Source organism: Oncorhynchus gorbuscha, unplaced genomic scaffold (genome assembly GCF_021184085.1).
Source record: "Oncorhynchus gorbuscha isolate QuinsamMale2020 ecotype Even-year unplaced genomic scaffold, OgorEven_v1.0 Un_scaffold_141:::fragment_3, whole genome shotgun sequence".
Lineage (NCBI taxonomy): Eukaryota > Metazoa > Chordata > Actinopteri > Salmoniformes > Salmonidae > Oncorhynchus > Oncorhynchus gorbuscha.
Genome location: NW_025744684.1, coordinates 542,414 through 560,855, shown reverse-complemented (window position 1 = coordinate 560,855; position 18,442 = coordinate 542,414). Strand labels below are relative to the sequence as shown.

The 18,442-nt window shown below is 45.6% G+C and overlaps 1 protein-coding gene across 5 annotated transcripts; it reads right to left on the bottom strand.

Moving 5' to 3' along the window:
* Position 1: 1 nt before the first annotated feature.
* On the bottom strand, positions 2-17,219 carry LOC124017030 (nibrin-like). Of its 5 annotated transcripts, none has more exons than XM_046332372.1 (17): positions 17,034-17,216; positions 16,474-16,595; positions 15,940-16,067; positions 15,695-15,854; positions 15,424-15,527; positions 15,089-15,206; positions 5,649-5,839; positions 5,316-5,416; positions 5,047-5,185; positions 4,624-4,832; positions 4,324-4,501; positions 3,589-4,219; positions 3,260-3,331; positions 2,710-2,853; positions 2,372-2,485; positions 1,711-1,760; positions 2-378 (listed from the first exon to the last, which is right to left on the bottom strand). In XM_046332372.1, the coding sequence occupies exons 1-17, from the start codon at positions 17,062-17,064 to the stop codon at positions 348-350; spliced, it is 2,523 nt and encodes an 840-aa protein (XP_046188328.1). In that variant the 5' UTR covers positions 17,065-17,216; the 3' UTR covers positions 2-347. The 5 variants fall into 5 exon arrangements, 4 of the variants coding, with proteins under 4 accessions (XP_046188328.1, XP_046188326.1, XP_046188327.1 ...); XM_046332370.1 differs by lacking the exon at positions 2-378 and adding an exon at positions 407-1,502 and having other exon boundaries at positions 17,034-17,219; XR_006835447.1 differs by having other exon boundaries at positions 2,372-2,853; positions 17,034-17,218.
* Positions 17,220-18,442: the final 1,223 nt, after the last annotated feature.

Below are 18,442 nucleotides of genomic sequence, written 5' to 3'. Positions count from 1 at the left end.
AAACGGAACACCTATTTATTTGTTTACATTGCTCACCATCAGTACCTAATTAAAGGTATATAATTAGTGTACAGTACATAGAAAGTTAGACATTTCTGCCCACATCTATCACCGACAAACATTGTTAAAACATTTGTCATTGACAGGCCCCTCTTGATCATTGTACTCAAAATGACCAGAGTTACCTCAAAGATCCATTCCTGAACATTATTAGTGGAGCGGAGATGGCAGTTCTATCAAACGGAGAATTCTAGAAGCCAAAACACTCCATGGGGTGTTGGCATCCCTTCCTGTGTCTTAAAATGAACATTTGTCTGCAGGGCTTCTCATGTTACAACCAGGTGCTCTCATCTTTTCTTGGTGGGTTTGGGGTTGTACCTACACACACACACACACACACACACACACACACACACACACACACACACACACACACACACACACACACACACACACACACACACACACACACACACACACACACACACACACACACACACACACACACACAGGTTAAGTCAGGGCAGTGGCCATCCAGACATCCCACTTAAACACTCAGGCTTTTAACATTCCTGCTAGATCAATCCTGGATGCATTTTGGACAAATATTAAAAATAGCCCAAATTAAGCCAGCTCTGTAAACCTCTGGCCTTGTTTGAAGAACTCAAACCAAACATCCTCCCAATAAACTAAGTCTGGGAGACGGGTTCGGGCCAGAACCAAAAACATAAAACCGTGGCTTGTTTTCTTAGTAGCCGGCGCTGTCCTCTGGCCATGCATGACTGAATGGGCATCATGACTCAATGATCAAACAGCACAGTCTCGCTCCAGGCAGGCATGCACACACCCTTTCTGCTTAGCCAGGCAAAATGCAGCAGCCCTAGCGTGTGCTTACATCACCAGCACCCAGACAACCAGGTGTGACGCAGGAATCACTGGGCGCTGATTGGTCAGTGACAACAAGCCCAACCCGTCCCAAACGAAGATCCACCCACTCACAACAGGAATGTTTCTCTCTGTTCTGTGGGTCTTGGTCTAAACGGTCTTTTTCAGATGACTATTTGACAGGCGATTCCAAAAATGGTGTTGATGTGTATTGTACGTATGCAGGGGACCAGCTAATACAGCTCTATCTAATGTGAATCATTGTTTAGCTGGGATCAAAACCTGAGATCAGCCATGTTGGTTGGACTACAGCTACAACCAAGGCTATGTTGCTGGGCAGTCAATGTTGTCTTGTGTTTCTGAATGGGGGTTAAGGGAATGAATAGATGAATGAGTGTGGAGTAGTGAAGAGCTCAGCAGACAGCCAGTCATCGTGTGGGCAGGCAGCTGTGTGTGCGTCAGCCTGTAGGGCGCTGTTGTCTTGTGTCTGGTAGTGACGTCCTTGAACACGGAGCAATGCCCCCTGGGAATGTGATGTTTGTGTAAGCTGGGTGCTCCAACCCTTCTGCTCCACTGCAGACTGCAGACGGAGTGGCTGACTTTTTCTACCTGGGGGGCTGGAGGGTTCAACATAATCAACATCACTCCACATTCATCCATTCATTCCCAGCCTGGCTCCAAACATCTTCCAACCAATAGCCCGGGCTACAGCTTGGTTTACATTGTACTGTAGACTGTGGTGCTCTCCACCTGAAATAATGTGACCCAAGTTGGTTTGGGTTGATTGTTTTGGTGTTTGCAGCCTGACAAGCCCTGTCCTCGTACCTGAAGAGGTCATCTCCCAAAGTCTCCTCTTTCTTGTTCTGACGCTCATCCTGAAACACACAGACACAGGGCTTTGACTCACAGACCCACAAACCTCAATCTCCTCTCTACCCAGCCTCAACCCCCTCCATCTCCTCTCTACCCAGCCTCAACCCCCTCCATCTCCTCTCTACCCAGCCTCAACCCCCTCCATCTCCTCTCTACCCAGCCTCAGCCCCCTCCATCTCCTCTCTACCTAGCCTCAGCCCCCTCCATCTCCTCTCTACCCAGCCTCAACCCCTCCATCTCCTCTCTCCACCCAGCCTCAACCCCCCCCTCCATCTCCTCTCTACCCAGCCTCAGCCCCCTCCATCTCCTCTCTACCCAGCCTCAACCCCTCCATCTCCTCTCTACCCAGCCTCAGCCCCCTCCATCTCCTCTCTACCCAGCCTCAACCCCCTCCATCTCCTCTCTACCCAGCCTCAACCCCCTCCATCTCCTCTCTACCCAGCCTCAGCCCCCTCCATCTCCTCTCTACCCAGCCTCAACCCCCCATCCCCTGTTACTACCATTTCATGGTAAATAGCACGTACTTCTCTTCTAGGAGTGTTTGTGTGTCTCAGAGGTTGCTAAACAGGCAGTAAGTATTGTAGTAAACAGCAGCTGAAGTAGGACTGTGTACCTCTGCTGCGTCTCTCAGCCACTCCTCCAGCTCAGAGTTCTTGCCTCGGTTGTGGGCCAACAGGTCTGACCCGCCGATGATGTTGGGCAAACCCTGGGCACCGGGAACTGGGACCTGAAACACACACACATTACCACACACACACCACACATTACCACACACACACACACACACACACACACACACACACACACACACACACACACACACACACACACACACACACACACACACACACACACACACACACACACACACACACACACACACACACACACACACAGACCTAACAGAGTCCCATGACCCTGTCTTGTGGTGAGGTGCATTCTGGGCTCTACCTTGCAGAAGCGTTTAAAGTCCTTCCTGTTGACATTGCCATGCGTCTCAATGGGGCGTGGTTTAGGTCTTGCCGGTGTTGCCACGGTGAGGCATTTGAACTCCACCACTATAAGTCTGCTGGGGAGATTCTCACTCCCTAAACCCTACATCACAACACACAGACCAGTTACTGACAGACCTAACTATTCCCCACTGGCCCCTACTCCAGACCTAACTCGTCCCCATTGGCCCCTACTCCAGACCTAACTCTTCCCCATTGGCCCCTACTCCAGACCTAACTCTTCCCCACTGGCCCCTACTCCAGACCTAACTCTTCCTCATTGGCCCCTACTCCAGACCTAACTCTTCCCCATTGGCCCCTACTCCAGACCTAACTCTTCCCCACTGGCCCCTACTCCAGACCTAACTCTTTCCCACTGGCCCCTACTCCAGACCTAACTCTTCCCCACTGGCCCCTACTCCAGACCTAACTCTTCCCCACTGGCCCCTACTCCAGACCTAACTCTTCCCCACTGGCCCCTACTCCAGACAGATACAGACAGGACTTACTGAGGCTTCCTGTTTGACATCAGTCTCTGGCTCTTCCAGATGACCAGGGGTCACACCATTAACTGGTTTTGACTTGGGGGGAGACAGAAGATGGAGGATAGTTCATAATAATAGTCACGTCATAGAAACCAGGGCTGAAGAATGCAGACAATTCAGGATGTAAACTGAAATTACAATTGAGATATTTTCAATGAAACAGAAGTAGATGCTATCAATTTATATATATTTTAAATTAAAATCACTTCCTGAATCGAGTGGCTTCAATTGGAATTGATCCCAGCCATGATAGAAACACATGATAACAAACACGCAATGACAGCTCCTCTCACCTCAATGAAAGACACCCCTTCGTCTTTGACCTCAGCTACAGGCTCCACTCGCTGTTGTCTGCTGGCTGACGATCGCTCTTCTGAATCCAAGCCTGACCTATGATTGGCTGCGATTGGTTCCACTGGATAAACCCGCTGTTTCTTATTGGCAGAGGTAAGTTCCACTGTCTCTAGGAGCTGTTTTCTATTGGTTGAGCTCTTGTCTGTCAGTTGAGACATCTGGCCTTGATTGGTTGAACTCTGTTCCGTCAGCTTCAACCGATGGCCTTGACTGGCTGACATGGGCTCATCCGATTCGTCCATGTCCTCAGACATGATGGACTCCAGTTCGTCCATCTCTATCTCTAAAGCCCCACTCCCTTTAGTCTCCTCCTCCATCTCCTTCCTCTTCCTGGATTGGAGCCCCTGCTGGGCAGGGTTGGAGAACCCCTCTGACAGAGCCTCAGTCTGACCTGGAAACAGATGTGCACCTGAGCTGTGTTGGCCCTGGGACCTGCCTGTGGGGGTGTGTGTGGGGTTGGAGGTCTCTGAGTGCTGTGGTACTGTCCTTTTCATCTTCTCCTTCTCTTCTTCCCTCCTGGAGAACTTGGCCTCTGATTGGACAGTAGGGGATTCCTCGCCTTCCCTAGGTCTGAGACAGAAAACATTGGTGTCTGTATATAATATCACCATTAACTCAAGATTGATAAGCCACTGTGTGGAATTGTATGGATATCTCCAAAGAGCTGCACTTGCCTTTTCTTGCCAACAGGGTGGAAGAAATTAGTGAGGGAAGACTGTTTCTGGGGGGAACATTTCTGGGAGACCTGTTGTTTCTGGGAGGAGCACTTCTGTGGGGACATCGTCTGCACTCCTCCGTTGGTCCGAGGGGCTGTGGCCAGTAATCTGGTGATAGCATCACCTTTCCCTCCACCTAATATCATGATAATACAATGTAATTTAGCAGACCTGTGTTTTCAGTTTATATGGCCCACGCCAGAACTTTCCTACTGTAACTCTGAAACCCACCCACTCTGTCATTAGAAACTATTCTACCTGGATGTTGTAGCTCTTCCTTTTTTCTGTCCGAGCCGCCACCGCCAGCACTGTCTGAGGCGCTGAATGATGACATCATAGTCTCTGCCACTGTGCAGGTCCCGGCCAGCTCTCGGCCTGAGGGTTTGGGTCGGTTAAGATGAGAGGTGGTCCGGCTCTGGTCCCTCTCGGGGGTCTCTCCAACTGCGCTCACCCCAGCCACCTCCACCCTACTCAGGGATAAGAAAACACAGATCAGCCTGATGCACTCAAATAGAACAGTGAGTTTGGAGCTCAGGTTGTGTGTGTGTGTGTGTGTGTGTGTGTGTGTGTGTGTGTGTGTGTGTGTGTGTGTGTGTGTGTGTGTGTGTGTGTGTGTGTGTGTGTGTGTGTGTGTGTGTGTGTGTGTGTGTGTGTGTGTGTGTGTGTGTGTGTGTGTCTTACCCACTGATGCCCTGTGACGGCTCTGTGTTTACAGCATAGGCTGTGATGTTCCGAGATGCCGCTGGCATTACCGTCTCGTCCACTGGTGCATTCTGGGATAGCGTGGCGCCAGGGATGGTGGGTTTCTTTCTCATGGATTCTGACCAGGGAAGAAACACATTAACAACGATACAAGTGTTGACTCCACTATATAAGTCCATATCATTATAAAATCAGGAACTCAAAATAAAAACTGAGACTATGATTCACCGTATGAGAGGCCCACCCACCTGAGTCAGCCTTCTGATTGGAGGGATTGCAGTACTTGTCACAGCTGACATAGATGGCAGCCAATCCGATCTCAGACTCTGTGATGAATCGAAGACCTTTCCTGGAGAGCGTGAGAGATGGTAAATATAGACTGTGCTGACACAACCAGTTAGTCTCATTTCAGAGCTGCAGAGAAGAAGGGTAACGCCATAACAGGGAATTGAAATAGGAAAAGCCTCAAGTCTCAAAACCTTTGGGAATGTCTCAATTGTTTGTGTAGTCCCCCCTCAATTTTTTAGGTATGGAACACATTCAAACCACACTCTGTCTTTATGATACTGCAATGTGTGTACCTCTGTAGAATCCTCCCCACAGAGTCTGCCCACTTCTTAGTGGAATGGGGCAGTAGTGCTTGGGAGTTTCCCGTTGCCATGCCGATCACACAGCTCAATGGTGATTCCAGGAGTGACACAGGGACAGATCCCTCCTCCAAGAGCTGGCTCCTCCCACCTCCACAACTCACTGCCAAACTCAGACGCTTTTGCTGGAGAGGAGTGAGTGAGAGAGATTTATTATTATTATTGTGATTATTATTTCAAATAGGAGCTGTACGGGTAGTAGGGGTGACGGGAATGATAGTAGTGGTGGTAGTAGTATTGATGATGGTAGTTGTGATGTAATGGTGATGATGACCGTTATAAATTAGTTATAGTAGGTAGTCGGTGGAGATATTAGAGGTAGAAGTGCTACTAGTGGTAATGGTAGTAGTAGAGATATTAGAGGTAGAAGTGCTACTAGTGGTAATGGTAGCAGTAGAGATATTAGAGGTAGAAGTGCTCCTAGTGGTAATGGTAGCAGTAGAGATATTAGAGGTAGAAGTGCTACTAGTGGTAATGGTAGTAGTAGAGATAAAGGTAGAAGTGCTACTAGTGGTAATGGTAGTAGTAGAGATAAAGGTAGAAGTGCTACTAGTGGTAATGTGGTAGATATTGGAGGTAGTGCTAGTGGTAATGGTAGAGTAGAGATATTAGAGGTAGAAGTGCTCCTAGTGGTAATGGTAGCAGTAGAGATATTAGAGGTAGAAGTGCTACGAGTGGTAATGGTAGTAGTAGAGATATTAGAGGTAGAAGTGCTACTAGTGGTAATGGTAGTAGTAGAGATAAAGGTAGAAGTGCTACTAGTGGTAATGGTAGTAGTAGAGATAAAGGTAGAAGTGCTACTAGTGGTAATGGTAGTAGTAGAGATAAAGGTAGAAGTGCTACTAGTGGTAATGGTAGCAGTAGAGATATTAGAGGTAGAAGTGCTACTAGTGGTAATGGTAGCAGTAGAGATATTAGAGGTAGAAGTGCTACTAGTGGTAATGGTAGCAGTAGAGATATTAGAGGTAGAAGTGCTACTAGTGGTAATGGTAGCAGTAGAGATATTAGAGGTAGAAGTGCTACTAGTGGTAATGGTAGCAGTAGAGATATTAGAGGTAGAAGTGCTACTAGTGGTAATGGTAGCAGTAGAGATATTAGAGGTAGAAGTGCTACTAGTGGTAATGGTAGCAGTAGAGATATTAGAGGTAGAAGTGCTACTAGTGGTAATGGTAGCAGTAGAGATATTAGAGGTAGAAGTGCTACTAGTGGTAATGGTAGCAGTAGAGATATTAGAGGTAGAAGTGCTACTAGTGGTAATGGTAGTAGTAGAGATATTAGAGGTAGAAGTGCTACTAGTGGTAATGGTAGAGTAGAGATATTAGAGGTAGAAGTGCTACTAGTGGTAATGGTAGCAGTAGAGATATTAGAGGTAGAAGTGCTACTAGTGGTAATGGTAGTAGTAGGGATATTAGAGGCAGAATTGCTCCTAGTGGTAATGGTAGTAGTATAGATATTAAAGGTAGAAGTGCTACTAGTAGTAATGATGGTAGTAGTAGAGATATTAGAGGTAGAAGTGCTACTAGTTGTAATAGTAGTAGTAGGTATATTAGAGGTAGAAGTGCTACTAGTAGTAATGGTGGTAGTAGTACAGTCACCTCTCATGGCAGACCTTGTGGATCTGCTACCATATGTTTGGGTTTTCTGTGTAACAAAAGTACTGAGTGGAGGGGGAGCCAGGCCATTTAGGATATTGAATACAAAACATGCATTGCGTGTATTGCACAAGACTTTCCCAACTCAGGAGCTTATGCTTTCTGAGGATGTAACAGTGATGATGGCTATTTGGCTTCCTATCAAGCACTTTGAGAGCCTGTTTGTAGACAGACTGAATGGGTTTTAATGTTGTACAGCAAGCTTGGGCCCAACTAGTCAAGCAGTATGTTAAGTGGGGGATTATCATAGATTTGAAGTACAGTTTTGCTACCTCTGTCGTCAATTTTTTTTTGTTTAAATCGGAAATGAGCTAGGTTGAATTTGGTTATTTGAATGACCTTTTTCACCTGCTTTTTAAAAGAGAGGTTGGAATGATGCCACACTGACACACTGAGTACTGCCTTCAAGGTAGAATTTCAGCCATCTCAAGGCATCGGGGGAAAAGTTGAACTTGGACAATTTTGTGATGAGAACCTCATGGTTAACAGTATCAAAAGCCTTCCTTAGGTCCAGAAACACAGCCCCAACAACGCCCCCTTTGTCCATCTTGGACTTCACATTTTCCAGAAGAAAGCAGTTGGCCGTTTCTGTGGAGTGTTTTGCTCTGAAGCCAAACTGCATGGAGTGTAATGTGAAGGGACTGTTGTTGAGGTGGGCAATCAGTTGCTCTGCTACACACTTTTCAACAACCTTCGACACCACAGGTAGTATACTAATGGGCCTGTAGTTACTCAAGTCAGCAGGGTCACCCAATTTAAAGATGGCCGCTATTATGGCCGACTTCCATACCCTTGGAAACACCCCCTGACCAATAGATGTGTTGGTGACCTTAGTAATGGGGCCAATGAGTGACTCTGTAGTTTTTAAGAAAGGTAGAGTCCAGCCCAAACACATCTTTTGCTTTAGAGTTCTTTAGTGAGCTAATCACCTTATTCACCTCTGACTCAGAAACCTCCCTTATGACGAAGACGAGTTGAGCGTCATTCACTAACACTGAGATGAAGAAACCAGTGGAGGGGTTCTGTGTCAGTACCCTGACAAAGTCAATAAAGTAGGAATTGAAGGCTATTGCTATTTTGACTGCACCCTGTGTTATATTGTTATTCACCATGATTTCTAGTCTTTTTGCAGTGTTACTATGGTCTTTCCCTGTTAACATTTTTCGATTCTGCTGCTTCCTGTGCTTGGCCCTCCTATGTTGAACATAATAAACCGCTCTCTATCCACCGGATGTGTACCAAACTCACTAAAAGTGGCAGTAATAATGACTCTCTTGAAAAAGCCAAACCTTGACCCAGAAAATATAAAAAAAACTCAAATGGGCCTATAGCGAATCTTCCATTCCTCTCAAAAATGTTAGAAAAAGCTGTTGCGCAGCAACTCACTGCCTTCCTGAAGACAAACAATGTATACGAAATGCTTCAGTCTGGTTTTAGACCCCATCATAGCACTGAGACTGCACTTGTGAAGGTGGTAAATTACCTTTTAATGGCGTTAGACCGAGGCTCTGCATCTGTCCTCGTGCTCCTAGACCTTAGTGCTGCTTTTGATACCATCTATCACCACATTCTTTTGGAGATATTGGAAACCCAAATTGGTCTACACGGGCAAGTTCTGGCCAGGTTTAGATCTTATCTGTTGGAAAGATATCAGTTTGTCTCTGTGCATGGTTTGTCCTCTGACAAATCAACCGTAAATTTCAGTGTTCCTCAAGGTTCCGTTTTAGGACCACTATTGTTTTCACTATATATTTTACCTCTTGGGGATGTCATTCGAAAACATAATGTTAACTTTCCCTGCTATGCGGATGACACACAGCTGCACATTTCAATGAAACATGGTGAAGTCCCAAAATTGCCCTCGCTAGAAGCCTGTGTTTCAGACATAAGGAAGTGGATGGCTGCAAACTATCTACTTTAAAACTCGGACAAAACAGAGATGCTTGTTATAGGTCCCAAGAAACAAAGAGATCTTCTGTTGAATCTGACAATTATTCTTAATGGTTGTACAGTCGTCTCAAATAAAACTGTGAAGGACCTCGGTGTTACTCCGGACCCTGATCTCTCTTTTGACGAACATATCAAGACTGTTTCAAGGACAGATTTTTTTCCATCTATGTAACATTGCAAAAATCACTCTTTCTGTCCAAAAATTGTGCAAATTTATCCATGCTTTTGTTACTTCTAGGTTAGACTACTGCAATCCTCTACTTTCCGGCTACCCGGATAAAGCACTAAATAAACTTAAATTAGTGCTAAATACGGCTGCTAGAACCACATTTTAAAAAATTATGTTACTCCAGTGCTAGCCTCCCTACACTGGCTTCCTGTTAAGGCAATGGCTGATTTCAAAGTTTTACTGTTAACCTACAAAGCATTACATGGGCTTGCTCCTACCCATCTTTCCGATTTGGTCCTGCCGTACATACCTACACGTACGCTACGGTCACAAGACGCAGGCCTCCTAATTGTCCCTAGAATTTCTAAGCAAACAGCTGGAGGGCAGGGCTTTTTCCTATAGAGCTCCATTTTTATGGAATGGTCTGCCTAGCCATGTGAGAGACGCAGACTCGGTCTCAATCTTTAAGTCTTTACGGAAGACTCATCTCTTCAGTGGGTCATATGATTGAGTGTAGTCTGGCCCAGGAGTGTGAAGGTGAACGGAAAGGCTCTGGAGCAACGAACCGCCCTTGCTATCTCTGCCTGGCCGGTTCCCCTCTTTCCACTGGGATTCTCTGCCTCTAACGCTATTACAGAGGCTTAGTCACTGGCTTACTGGTGCTCTTCCATGTCGTCCCTAAGAGGGGTGCGTCACACACCTTCCTGTGTGGGTTGGCGCCCCCCCTTGGGTTGTGCCGTGGCGGAGAGCTTTGTGGGCTGTACTCAGCCTTGTCTCAGGATGGTAAGTTGGTGGTTGAAGACATCCCTCTGGTGGTGTGGGGGCTGTGCTTTGGCAAAGTGGGTGGGGTTATATCCTGCAAGTTTGGCACTGTCCGGGGGTATCATCGGATGGGGCCACAGTGTCTCCTGACCCCTCCTGTCTCAGCCTCCAGTATTTATGCTGCAGTAGTTTGTGTGTCGGGGGCCTAGGGTCACTCTGTTATATCTGGAGTACTAATCCTGTTTTATCTGGTGTCCTGTGTGAATTTAAGCATGCTCTCTCTAATTCTCTCTTTCTTTCTCTCTCTCTGTCGGAGAACCTGAGCCCTAGGACCATGCCTCAGGACTACCTGGCATGATGACTACTTGCTGTCCCCTGTCCACCTGGCCGTGCTGCTGCTCCAGTTTCAACTGTTCTGCCTGCGGCTATGGAACCCTGACCTGTTCACCGGACATGCTACCTGTCCCAAATCTGCTGTTTTCAACTGTCTAGAGACAGCAGGAGCGGTAGAGATACTCTTAATGATCGGCTATGAAAAGCCAACTGACATTTACTCCTGAGGTGCTGACTTGTTGCACCCTCGACAGCTACTGTGATTATTATTTGATCATGCTGGTCATTTATGAACATTTGAACATCTTGGCCATGTTCTGTTATAATCTCCAACCGGCACAGCCAGAAGAGGACTGGCCACCCCTCATAGCCTGATTCCTCTCTAGGTTTCTTCCTAGGTTTTTTCCTAGCCACCATGCTTCTACACCCGCATTTGCTTGCTGTTTGGGGTTTTAGGCTGGGTTTCTGTACAGCACTTTGAGATATCAGCTGATGTAAGAAGGGCTATATAAATACATTCGATTTTATTCTTCCAGATAAATTTAGAATTTCCCTTTGCTTCACCAGTTATGTTAATAAAAAGGTTTGCCTTGGCCTGTCTGATTTCTTTCATCACCTTATTTTTCAACATGGTAAACCTACATCTGTCATGCTCTAATTTGGACCTTAGGGCTGTTTTTAGATCAATTTCCAGATTTTTCCATTTAGCCAAGGAAGAGTGCTCTTTTGGCCAGGTTTGGATTTTCTTTTCTTTCGGAAAACATTTATTGTAGACAGTGTAACGTTCAGGCCAATACATTCTAGTTTATTATCACATAACCACTCAATTTGTTTACATCGGATTATGTTCTTTAATGTAAATCATCACACCCCCTCCCCTTCCTTCAGTCCTGTCTCTCCTGAAAACATTGTATCCAGTCACAATCAAAGCAGCATATAGAGAGTTTTTATGGAGTCATGTCTCTGAAAGGCAGAGGAAGTCAAGGTTGGAGTGTGAAAAGATGTTGAATTTGATCACTTTTTTAATGACACTACGAATGTTCAAGTGCCCCCTAGTAGTCCCTTGGGCTTAGCTCGTGGGTCCCAGATGACTCGAGAGTGATTGACACATTGAAAACAGTTAAATTTTCATGTGTTTTCTGACGGCTGGGTTTAGGCTGTTTTGATTAAGGGCAGTTCGGTAGTGCAATTAACTATCCGTCCCACCTGCACTGGATGCGGGGAACTGATTAAAACAGCTTGCGTACCAGAAGCAGAGTCCGGGATCACATATAGCGACTTGGAAGAGTCAAATTCCATCTTGGAGCCGGGTGAGTCGAGAGAAACCATGGGACCATAGCACACTCACCCACTTCCGCAGCGGAGACGATCAGTGGACGAGGCCATCCACTGCTTTCCACTCTGGTGAGTATTGCTGGCTCAGTGATGTTAGGCCCATGATTGAGTTGCACATCACGGAAGAGCAAGAGGGTATTGAACAAGAAATTTAACAGTTTCCGATAAATGTTGGACTTGTGTTTGTTATGCCTAAGCGGTTCAGGGAATTAGGGAGCGAGGTAGACTTGGCTTTTATTCAGAACATTGTGGTATGCTGTGTGCTGTTCGCTCCCGTGGAACGGTGAACCAATGTGTTTGGTGTTGATATTCTCGAGCAGTCATCCCAGCAAGGACGCACTGAGATTTCAGTAGAGCAGCTACATAACTGACAATCATGGCAATATACTGGAGATAAAACACATAATTGCGCTTTAAATCTTTACATGAGTTACTTAGCTGGGGTCGGCGTACACCTGATGTTTTAGATAAAATAACAGCATCTGTAGGAGAAGCGGCACCTGCCGCACCACCCTGCCTTCCGTCTGCCATTGTTTGTTTGGGGTCAAAACAAAACAACAGGCCAGTACCTGTTTTTTTACGGGCTCCTAACCAACTGTGCTATTTTTTGCATTGTTTGTAACTCATTTTGTACATAATGTTGCTGCTACCATCTCTTATGACCGAAAAGAGCTTCTGGACATCAGAACAGCGATTACTCACCTCGACCTGGATGAAGACTTTTTCTTTAATGAGTCTGACGCTAAGAATATACTGCTTTGTCAAGACAAGGCCCAAATCCCTGTCATCAACGTGAAGAAAAGACGGAAGAAAAGGGAGGGCTGTGGGGTGCCATGTAAGAATTTGTCGAGGTGGTAAACCACCACTACCCTATGTATTATTAGCCAATGTGAAATCATTGGAAACCATCTGAACAATCTACGATTAGGACTATCCTACCCAACAGGACATTAAAAACTGTAATATCCTATGTTTCACCGAGACATGGCTGAACGACGACACGGATAACATAGAGCTGCCTGGCTTCTCCGTGCATCGGCAGGACAGAGCAACTATGTCTGGTAAGATGAGGGGTGGGGATGTGTGTCTATTGGTCAATAACTGCTGGTGCGCAATGTCGAATATTAAAGAAGCCTCAAAGCATTTCTCGCCTGAGGGAGAATACCTCATGATAAGCTGTAGACCACACTATCTACCAAGAGCGTTCTCATCTGTATTATTCGTAGCCGTCTATTTACTACCCCAAACCGATGCTGGCACTAAGACCGCACTCAACGAGCTGTATAAGGCCATAAGCAAACAAAAAAATGCTCATTCAGAAGCGGCGCTCCTAGTGGCTGGGGACTTTAATGTAGGCAAACTTAAATCCGTTTTACCTCATTTCTACTAGCATGTCACATGTGCAACCAGAGGCGAAAAAAACTCTAGACCACCTTTACTCCACACACAGAGACGCATACGCTCTCCCTCCATTTGGCAAATCTAACAATAATTCTATCCTCCTGATTCCTGCTTCCAAGCAAAAACTAAAGCAGGAAGTACCAGTGACTCGCTCAATACGGAAGTGGTCAAATGACACAGATGGTACGTTACAGGACTGTTTTACAAGCAGAGACTGGAATATGTTCCCGGATTCATTCAATGGCATTGAGGAGTATACCACCTCAGCCACCGGCTTCATCAATAAGTACATTGACGCCATCGTCCCCACAGTGACCGTACGTACATTTCCCAACCAGAAGCCATGGATTACAGGCAACAACTGCACCGGGCTAAAGGCTAGAGCTGCCGCTTTCAAGGAGTGGGACACTAATAAGAAATCCCGCTATGCCCTCAGACGAACCATCAAACAGGCAAAGGGTCAATACAGGACTAAGATTGAATTATACTACACTGGCTCAGATGCTCGTCGGATGTGGCAGGGCTTGAAAAATATTACAGGCTACAAAGGGAAACCCAGACGCAAGCTGCCAAGTGACGCGAGCCTACCAGACGAGCTAAATGCCTTTTATGCTCACTTCGAGGCCAGCAACACTGAAGCACGCATGAGTCCACCAGCTGTTCCGGACGACTATGTGATCACGCTCTCCATAGCCGATATGAGCAACACCTTTAAACAGGTCAACATTCACAAAGCCGCGGGGCAAGACGTATTACCAGGACTTGTACTCAAAGCATGCGCGGACCAACTGGCAAGTGACTTCACTGACATTTTCAACCTCTCACTGACCGAGCCTGTAATACCTACATGTTTCAAGTGGAAAACCATAGTACCTGTGCCCAAGAAAGAGGAGGTAATCTGCCTAAATGATTACCTCCCTGTAGCATTCATGTTGGTAGCCATGAAGTGCTTTGAAAGGCTGGTCATGGCTCACATCAACACCATCATGCCGGAAAACCCTGAAACCACTCCAATTCGCATACCACCATAACAGATCCACAGACGACGCAATCTCAATCGCACTCCACACTGCCCTTTTACACCTGGACAAAAGCAACACCTAAGTGAAAATGCTGTTACATTTACATTACATTTAAGTCATTTAGCAGACTAACTGAACAGCTCAGCGTTCAACACCATAGTGCCCACAAAGCTCATCACTAAGCTAAGGACCCTGGGACTAAACACCTCCCTCTGCATCCGGATCCTGGACATCCTGACAGGCCGCCCCCTCGGTTGTAAGGGTATGCAACAACACATCTACTATGCAGGAAACAACACTCTCTGCTACCACACGGCATGCGGTACCGGAATGCCAAATCTAGGGCATAAAGGCTCCTTAACAGCTTCTACCCACCCCCAAGCCATAAGACGGCTGAACAATTCATCAAATGGCCACCCAAACTATTTACATTGATCCCCACCCCTTTGTTTTCACACTGCTGCTACTCGCTGTTTATTGTCTATGCATAGTCACTTTACAAATGACCTTGACTAACCTGTACCCTGCACCTTGATTCAGTAACTAGTTATTGTGATGTAATTTTCTTCTGTTACTTTTTTCCCCCCATTATTTTATTGAGTAAATATTTTCTTAACTCTATTTCTTGAACTGCATTGTTGGGCTTGTAAGTAAGCATTTCACGGTAAGGTCTACACCTGTTGTATTCAGCGCATGTGACGTTGAAATGTTGATTTGTTTGCAGTGTGAGCGAGAGAGGCAGGCCAGTACCTGTTTGGCATTGAGGAAGAGGAAGGTCTTGCCAGTGAAAAGTTCTTTACGTTCTGGCCTCTCTGTCAGGTCCACCTCATCCTTATTCAGACTGGGCTCGTCTATCTCTGGGAAGAAACTATTAACACACACAAACAGTCCTTCAATAACATTGAAGGGATAGTGAGCGATTTGGGCAATTTAAAAAAAACTATTTAATCAATTTCAGAATAAGACTGTAACATAACAAAATGTGGAAATGCACTGTAGGTCTATAAAACGAGGCCTGGGTGAAGTGGCAGCTATTGTGTGGTTTGGAGGTGAGCAGCAGCCTTGTGTGTGGTGTCTCTTAGTACCTCTCAGCTTTTGGAGGTGGTTGTTTCTGTTGCAGGGCTTCGGTGAGCTCAGTGAAAAACTCCTGCTTGACTATGGGCCGACAGCACAACAACGCACAGATAGTCTGCATGGGGAGAGAGCACGTTCTGTATGTACAGATGAACACACACACACACACACACACACACACACACACACACACACACACACACACACACACACACACACACACACACACACACACACACACACACACACACACACACACACAGTTTGTGGTCATGTGCTGACCTTGATGGTGACTTTAACAGTGGGCATGACCAGGTGAGTGCAGTCTTGTGTCCAGGTGTTGGTCAGCCGGCCACCCAGAAGCTGCAGGGTCTGAGACAGAGAGACCTTCCCTTCATTATCAACACAGGACGAGCACACCACCACAGTTACCTGCTGCACACTGGAGAGAGAGAGACATTTCAAAATATATATTTCTAATTTGTTTCCATCAAAATTTTTATCATTGCGTAAATGTGGGTGCACACCTGAATTTGCTGTGAAAGACCCCAAATGTCACTCTGTCCCCTGCCGTCAGGCTGCGAGGGGTGTCCCCTGACAGACGCTCCTCATTAACAAACGTGCCATACTTAGAACTGTCCTTCAGGGTCAGGGCCTGGCACACAACACAACAACAGTCTGTTGGTTACATCTACTTTATGAAAAACTGTCTTAACCAAACAATACAAGACGTGGATTTTGATATCCCTAAAAACAAGTGTCTCCTTATGTAACACATGTACAACATTAGGCAAAAACCCAGCTCTGTCTACAAGACAAGATTCATGCTGGTTAGTTAGGATGGTGAACAGTACGAGAGCACCTTCTACTGCAAGGGAGACATGACAGCATTTGATGGACTAGGGACAGAATGTAGGCCTGCTCACATTCTGCCTATATATTTTTCAGTTAAGTATTTAGGAGTTGTAGGGTAGTGCTCTAGTTAAGCGGGTGTGTTGGGGTTGTGTGTGTGATTAAAAATACAGTTATTACTAATAAAGAATATCCCCCGTCTCTCTCACCTGATCTGTAGCAGTGAGGTGAGCATGAGCCCGGCTGATGGACTGGTCATTGGGCAGGATGACCTCACAGTTCTTACGCCCCACCACATACTCCTTCTCTGGCAGGAGGTAGTGGGTGACACCTGGGACAGGACATGTCATGAGATTGAATAATAAGAAAAGTAATGTTCTTATTCAAAACAACTGGAGGATGATTAAGGGGTTAATCATCATATGTTATGCGTTAGATAGAAGATTACCAACTGCAACAGTGTAGGACTGCACGTTAGCTTGCTAGCCAGATGTAACTTGGATGAATTGTGTCATAGCAATAATACTAGCTAGTTAGATGGCTAGCTATCCAAACAATTTTTAGTAGTTACTGTAACAGGTTTGATTCTCATCTTCTATGCGCGTATTCTGATACTCCAAAATACACTGAGAAACATAGCTAGCTAAAATGTAGAACGAGCTGTCAAATGTAGCTAGCTAATGTTGTTAGCTGGTGGGTTGGTCACCCGCTATGGCTAAAATAGCTAACGTTACTGTAACTAACTAGAGCTGGGCAAAACAAAAGTTACCTCCGGATTCTAAAGGGTTCAGTGTCCACATGTTATAATACACTACGAGCTATGAAACGAACCCCCGAACATATGCTCTTCTCTGTCAATAACTACCTAGGTATACATCTACAAATAATAAAATATCTCATGCGAGTCCGAGTTGCGTACAGTCAGCGCGAAAGTCAACATCAACTTCCTTTCAAAATAAGAGTCCCAACTGTGGGCATTGACATGGTGCTGCTACTTACTTATCAACTGAATCCAGTATAATTTTGTAATATGTACAGTGATACAGTGATGCCTGCCAATGGTTCGTGAGAATATGTGCACAAAACAGAAAAGCCAATGTCTGACTGTGCTTCAAATGTGATTTATGTAATGACAATATCAGTGAGGTGTATTCATGGATGCCAAGGGAAGCTAGGCTTCCCCAAAAATGTAAAGAAAAAAACACAATTATTTATCTTTCTATCACACGAAAGAATCCGAGCGAGGGAAACAGCGCCCCTCTGTCTCTGTATGTGTATGCCATCTAACTGATGTTGTCTGATCTAAAATAGTATGACATCATTGTCGCCCGTATGGCCTCCCTTGATAAAAAAAAAAGTATACAATAATAGCCTATGTTGAGCTAACTGAGCGAGCTCAACTGTGAATGGTGTCAAGGGAAGCCAGTTTGGATTTGGCTTCACTCTAATCATAACACATGGAGAACAATACCTAATTGGTCTTGTCTACGCTTGACACTTACATGTCACTTCCGCTATCAGACTACGAAGCTCGCATTGTACGGATTTCCCCTCAGTCTTGATGAAATCAGGCTACTGAAAGTGCATATAGTGGGGGACTTCAGCACTCAGCATTCCTCCCACAAGTCTCCAGAAAACTTGTGTTTTGGGACAGAGGCACCTTTTCATTATAACGTTGGAGGAAATACATTCCTAGTGTACGGGGAACGTGTTTGATGGCCTCAAATGTTAGCCAGCTAGTTAATATTAAGAAAATACATTTTTGGGGGGCTAGAGTTATGCTAATTCATTTGCAATCCCCTTAGCGTTGCTTGCTATCGTGATTGCTAGCTACAGAGGTTAGCTGGCTACTTAGCTACAATAGTTAGCTACTGCCATCAGTTGTTGTTGTGTTAGGATGCGTTCGTAAATTCACTCTAGCTATCTACTCCGATTTCAGTTCCCTCTCATCTGAGTGTGTCAGAGCACAGAATAATTGATGAATTTACCAATCCGCAACACCTGTTGAATATGACCGGTGTCAGTAAAGGTAGGCAATTTTTTTAACTCAATTTTTGCCAGCAACACAGTTAGTCACCAACGCTCTAGACATCATGAAAACAGCCTAACCACTTCTACTAGGGTGAGTAAAATGTTCAGAGTGAGGTGTCTATCATTTGTGTGTGGAAGTGGCTAGCC